Source organism: Vigna unguiculata, chromosome 1 (genome assembly GCF_004118075.2).
Source record: "Vigna unguiculata cultivar IT97K-499-35 chromosome 1, ASM411807v1, whole genome shotgun sequence".
Classification (NCBI taxonomy): domain Eukaryota; kingdom Viridiplantae; phylum Streptophyta; class Magnoliopsida; order Fabales; family Fabaceae; genus Vigna; species Vigna unguiculata.
The window spans coordinates 11,808,680-11,815,640 of NC_040279.1; the positions used below are offsets into that span (position 1 = coordinate 11,808,680).

General features: G+C 35.8%; 1 protein-coding gene and 1 long non-coding RNA gene across 2 annotated transcripts; one reads left to right on the forward strand and one right to left on the reverse strand.

Annotated features, from left to right (window-relative positions):
• The first annotated feature begins 3,510 nt into the window (after positions 1–3,510).
• On the forward strand, positions 3,511–3,722 carry LOC114179603. The gene is made up of 2 exons (XR_003603489.1): positions 3,511–3,563; positions 3,653–3,722. It is a non-coding gene; the product is annotated as an uncharacterized LOC114179603 (long non-coding RNA).
• Positions 3,723–6,138: 2,416 nt separating this feature from the next.
• LOC114188247 lies at positions 6,139–6,669 on the reverse strand. Its single transcript, XM_028076822.1, has one exon. It carries the CDS (start codon positions 6,667–6,669, stop codon positions 6,139–6,141), a length of 531 nt encoding a protein of 176 aa, XP_027932623.1.
• Between the last annotated feature and the right edge of the window lie 292 nt (positions 6,670–6,961).

Sequence of the window (6,961 nt, forward strand, 5' to 3'; positions counted from 1 at the left end):
TTATCGACGGTTCTGGAACCCCCGTTACTTACCGGCGGTTTTGGAACCTCCGTTACTTTCTGGAAGTTTTTCAAACCTTTGTTGGTTTTCAATTTCAATCAATTTCAACGTTTTTAAATCCCTGGTGGAGTTTTTTCACTTCTACACTGCAATTCATTATTTATAGATGACTTTTGCTTGGTGTTTTAAACCCCTTAAATTTTATTTGTTGCACTTTTTTAATCCACATAATTTCTGAAACATATCAAATAATAAACAAAAATTCTAAAATTTTGATATTTGTTTATAACTAGATATAATATATAAAAACAAGAAAGTTTGTCTGTTCAAGGTAAACAATAAAATTTAGATGTTCAAACTAGTGGAAAATTATAATATCTTTGTTTCTTCATAAAAGTAAAATAGTAAAAGTCTAATATAGCATTCTTCGACTATCAGTCTTGATCTTGATCTGAATCATTTGTTTCTTCATTAGGAACACTCCCTTCATTACACCATTTTTTGCCTTAGGCAACAATGAACTTGCCAACACATAAAAAAGTGTTGCTTAAATATATTAAAGACAACAGTTTTATTGAGGTGGTTTAAAATTTATCAAATACCACACTTTTTTGTAGTTGTGGTTTAAAAATTAATAAAGACCACACTTTTTTATAGATGTGGTTTAAAAATTACCAAAGACCACATTTCATAAAATATTGACTATTTATACCATACTTTTTAAAATGTCGTCTTTAAAACATGTGATAAAAAAATGTTGCCTTAAATTTACAAATAACTTACACAAAAAATCTTAAATCTTTTTACACATAATATTTATCTTTGCTAAATAGTCCGATACAATAAATATATCATAATTTTTTTTCTCATGGAAAACGATATTTGATTTTTACTTTAAGTTTTACTAATGTAATAATGTAATATTTTAATACTTTAAAATTATGTAAAATGTAAACATGTTTTTTTTTTCGCGTTAATAATAATAATAATGTATAGAAATTTTATGTTTATGACAGTATTAAAATTTTTCAATTTTGTTCTCTGCTCACAGTGTACATTTAGTTTTTTTTTTTTTTTTTTTGCAGTTTTAGTGAATGTTTATGGGCTAGAAACATTTTTGCTTAATTTTGTTTTAAGTCATAACTGAACCATTGTTTAACTTTATTTTATAGATTATTAATTACTTAATAAAACTGTAATTTTAATTCATGTAATACTATTTTCAATTATTAATTGCTTAATGAAATTATAATTTCTTATGTATTACATTAAAAGGGATGGAGAAGGAGTGGACTAAATTTCCAAGGATTAGTAATGAGTATATAAAGGGTGTTGAATCATTTCTTGATTTTGCTTACACAAGAGGAAGACCTCTAGGACGTGAGATTTTATGCCCATGCGCTAAATGTAAAAATTGTATTTGGGCTAGACGACACGTGATCTACGAACATTTAATTATCACAGGATTTCTTGAAGGGTATGATCTTTGGGTCCATTATGGAAAAGAAATACCTTCGCCCACTAGTAAAGATGAAGACATGATAGATAATGAAGATTCACAAGATGATATTAATGCCTTATTGTATGACACATTTAGAAATGTGGTAGAAGAAAAAGAAGGCAAAAAGGGTCCTCACAATGAAGCTAGAAAGTTCTACCAATTGATTAATGATGCAAATCAAGAACTCTACCTTGGATATGAAAGCTTCTCCACTTTATCTTTCATCATTCACTGACCTCTTACAACTACTAAAAGAAGCCATGCCTAACTTGAATATTCCTGAATCTTTCAACAAAACGAAGAGCATGATTACTGATTTAGGTCTTGATTATAAAAAGATTCATGCATGTCCAAAAGATTGCATGTTATTTTGGAAAGACAATGAGAATTTAGATGTTTGTAGTATCTGTAAATCTTCATGATGGAAAGAATTTCCTAAAGCCAATTCTATGGTTGAGGGCCCAAAATATCAGCATAAAGTTCCTTCCAAAGTGTTGCAGCACTTTCCATTGATTCCTAGACTTCAAAGACTGTTTATGTGTGCGAAGACTGCTGAGTTAATGAGGTGGCATGAAGAAGAACGAGTAAAGGATGGAAAAATGAGACATCCTGTTGATGGTGAAGCTTGGAAGAGCTTTGATGGTCTTCATGAAATTTTTTTTGTTGACTCACGTAATCTAAGACTTGGTCTGGCTAGTGATGGCTTTAATCCATTTAGAACCATGAGCATATCTCATAGCACATGGCCTGTCATGATGGTTGTGTACAACCTTCCGCCTTGGTTGTGCATGAAACCTGAATATACAATGTTATCGTTGTTGATTCCTGGACCACAATCAATAGGAAATGATATTGATGTGTACCTTCAACCTCTGATCTAGGAGCTGAAAGAGTTATGGGAGTTGGGAGTACAAACCTATGATGCTTCAAAAAATGAGACATTTCAAATGCATGCAGCTCTTCTTTGGACAATTTGTGACTACTCTGGGTATGCTATGTTGTCTAGTTGGAGCACAAAAGGAAGATTAGCTTGTGCATATTGCAATTACAACACTAATTCATCCTACCTAAAACATATCCATAAGATGTGTTATATGGATCATCGCGTCTTTTTACCAGTGAACCATCCTTGGAGATTTAATAAGAAGTCTTTTAATGGAAAAAAAGAACTAAGGTCTACACCACACATGCTAGAAGGGACAAAAATTCTAGAGATATTAAAAGATTTTGTCAATGAATTTGGAAAGAATAGAAAAAGGTTAAGTAATGGTCCATGGAAAAAGAGATCAATCTTTTTGAGTTGCCTTACTAGGCGACAAATAAATTACGTCATAATTTTGATGTGATGCACATTGAGAAAAACACATCTGATAGCATTCTAGGGACTCTTTTGGATATTCAAGGGAAGACAAAGGGTCATGTTAAGGCACATTATGATTTGCAGAACATGGGAATAAGAAATGATCTTCATCCAAGAGAGATTGGTAAAGGTCGGGTAGAGTACTCACCAGCTTGTTTTACAATGAATGTTCATGAGAAATCTAGCTTTTGTGGTGATTTTAATATATTGATGTCACTCCAACTACAAGTGATTTTATTATATTGATGTCACTACAACTACCACTGATTTTGATATCAAAATACAGAGCATTAGTGAAAAAAATACAATCAGTAGGAGAAAGCAAAAGTATATGCACCGAATGGGACCAATAAACTTTGCAAGAGTTCGAGCTGAATTGGTATAATATTTCTTATTTCTCTCTCATCTTCTCTATATATTGTAAGATATATTATCACCAATATTGATATTTGAGAAAATACTTAAATGATTGCTTTTTGTTTGATGGATGCATTGTCATTTACAATGAGACTTTGAGAATTTTGTTATATTACTTGTTAGAATGAGATTATCATTAGTTGAAGGCTTAATTTTCAATTCATATAGAGTGTTGGGAAAAAGGATGGAGAAGAAGTCAGTAGAGTTGAAATGTTTATAAAAACTTGCCATGGTCGTCCTTGTAGGAAAGGAAAAGCAGTGGACAAAGAAACATTGGATACTATTGTAAGTTTATTTTAATTTATGATATATGTTTGAGTAGTTCATTCTTTTAATCATGAACTTTGATGTATATACATATACATATGTTTCAGTCTAAGCTTGAAGGATCTATGCAAAACTCATCAACTGAAAATGTGGAAAAAACTTTTGAATCAATGTTTGGAAAAGAAAATCCTGGTCGGGTTCATTGTTATGGAAGGATTGTGACCCCATCATTATTTAAAAGAAATCAAGAAATTGCTGCAATTAAAAAAAAGATATGATATGAAAATAGATGGGATGGCAAAAAGGATTGAAGGTTTGGAAACAATGATGACACTCATACTTAAGTGTAACATCCTTAAAGAATATTACTTAATTAATATATAACAAAAGAAGTTTAAACGTCACAATATTATTTATTCCAAATGCGGGAAAAACAAAATTTAATATTCAATGCGACAATACTCAAAGGAAATTAAATCAAAAGTTATTACAAGTTCCAATAAAACCATAAAAGCAATAGTAAAAAATCCCAAGCTCTATCTCGGCTAGCCCTCACACCGTAGTCTGAGCACCCTCAACATCACCTGTATTATCATCTGCTCCCGTGTAACGAGTTACACGATCATCGCCAAACACAAACACAAAGGGTGAGCTCAACAGATTATAAGAACATATCAATTCAATATTGCAAATACACCCAATGATATTCCTATAGTTAGACCCTAGTCACATTCTTAATAACCCCAAGGTGTTTAAACCTCCAGTATAATCAACAAAGTTAGCCATGGACTCAGGATTCATGATGCTCACACGAACCTGCCTGCTCGTGGTCCTGCCTCTACGAACCTTCCCGCTCGTAGTCCTACTTTATGGGCCTGCCCGCCCGTAGTCCAACACATGTGATCCACCAGCTACGTACCTCCCCGCACGCAGCATCTCTCAACTGTGAGCACGGAATATACGAACCTACCTCGCTCGTATCCCCATAGGAGAGTAATTTGAGTATGAACCTCCCCGCTCATACCATCACATGTCAACCTCCATCCATGAACCTACCCGCTCATGACACAACATCTCCTGATCCACATTCGCATCAATGCGTACAATAATACACACAAACTGCACTAAACTCGCTTGGGCTAGAAGCCTTAGCTTAAGCGATCAGGCCTGTCTCGCTCAAGCTAAGCTTCGTCGCCTGAGCGAGTGTGCTACCATGGTTTACGTGCGAAGACTCGCTTAGGCGAGCTCGTCTCGCTTGGGCGAGATCTCCCTTCGCTCAATCACAACATCACTCACCTAGGCGGTGAGACATCAGAACACACACTCCTCAGTTGCGATTCCTCGCTTAGGCGAGTACCTCTCGCCTGAGCGAGACCCTCGAGCACAACCTCACCACTACGCGATTTCTCGCCTAGGCGAGCTGCTCTTGCCTGAGCGAGATGTGCAAACACAACCCATAATTTCGTTTCTGCTATTGTCGCCTAGGTGAGCCTAGTTAGCTTGAGCGAGAATAACACTTATCCTCCCTGTAATGCACGCAGAAACCTATCACAACATGCCCAAAACCCCATTCTACTATGCCAAACAATTCATCTCAAGATACAACATTATGTGCATGATTTGGACACCAAATTAGTCACCCAAAAATACGAAATCAGACCTTATACACCATCAGTACGTAAAATCCCATAATTTCCATACAAACTCATAAGGGTTTTATCACATTACAACAAAACAATCCCACACCCCAATTCACAGCATGTTGTCAAGCAATTTACATGGTAAAGGTACATAATTACTGCATATTACAATATACACGAAATTCGTCTCAATAATCATATAATTTCATGGAAAGGAGCTCCCCTAACCTGAAATTCATTGCTCAATTGGGTCTTTTAACCTTAGCTTTGCACTACCACCAATAACTGCCATTTGCTTTTCAAAACTCAGATTTCTTGTTTCTCTCTGACTCCCCTTGGCACCCCAAACTCGTGCTCCCCTTTCTCTCTAGATTTCAGACTTCACCAAAACCCTTCTAATTACCCAAATATGGTTATTAATTATGGTTAATTAAAAAAAAACGAAATTACCCTTTTTAATTTCTGTAATTACCTTTCATAGACCATTATGGGCTATTTTTCCTAACCCCCTTGGCTGCCCATTGTCTCTAGGGTTTTCCCACCCTTTCACATTCAGACTACAAGTATTTTAACAAAAATAAAGAATTTGTTCTCAGCAATTCAACCACTCAATCACAAGGCAATTGCACAACCAAGTCATGTTTGTGTTAATTCCTCTAATTCTATAATTATGTTATCACCCAACATAATCATGCATATGATTAAAATTAATAATAAATCAAATACACATACATGACATACATAGGACATGATTAAAATTAATAATAAATCAAATACACATACATGACATACATAGGACTCGAACCCACGTCCTTTCACACAATCAAAGTACTCTCAACCACTTGAACTAGTACTTTTCCACGTCATAACAACTAACATTAAATGCCATAAAGGCTTCTACTACCCACATTTATTAAATAATTATTTATTTAATTACTTAATTTTCCCGGGTCTTACATTTCCCCCATCTTTAAAGATTTTCGTCCTCGAAAATTAGACTTACCAGGAAACGAGTGTGGGTAGGATTGCCTCATGCGATCCTCCATCTCCCAAGTCATCTCCTGAGTAATTTCATCCCAGAGGACCTTCACTGTCTTTAATTCCTTTCCTCGCAGCTTTTTCACTTGCGAGTCGAGAATCCGTACCGGTCTGGTGTTTATGGTCAAGTCTTCCCTGATCTGAATATCATCTGGCTCCAGCACATGAGATGGATCTGCTATATACTTCCTCAACTGAGAAACGTGAAATACATTATGCATACTCGCCAAGTGCGGTGGCAGGGCAATCTCATAGGCTACAACGTCAATCGTTTTCAATATCTGATAGGGTCCAACAAACCTCGGAGTTAACTTCCTTGATTTGATGGCTCTCCCAATACCCACTGTCGGTGTTACTCGGAGGAACACATGATCCCCTGCTTCAAATTCCAAAGGCCTCCTCCTCTTGTCCGCATAGGACTTTTGCCTGCTCTGAGTTGCCTTCATTCTCTCCTGAATGGCTTTGACCTTCTCAGTAGTCTACTGTAAGAACTTTGGACCCAACACTAGTGATTCGCCATCTTGATTCCAACAAAGTGGTGTCCTGCATCGTCGCCCATACAAGGCCTCATATGGCGCCATACCAATACTGGAGTGATAATTGTTGTTGTATGTAAATTCCACCAAAGGAAGTATGTCACCCCAACTACCCATGTGATCCAATACACAGGCTCGCAACAAGTCTTCCAAGGACTAAATCGTCCTCTCAGACTGACCATCTGTCTAAGGATGATAAGCA

Bases quoted from the DNA above. Each gene is read 5' to 3' on its own strand.
- LOC114188247 (XM_028076822.1), bottom strand. From the start codon at position 6,669: ATGAAGGCAACTCAGAGCAGGCAAAAGTCCTATGCGGACAAGAGGAGG.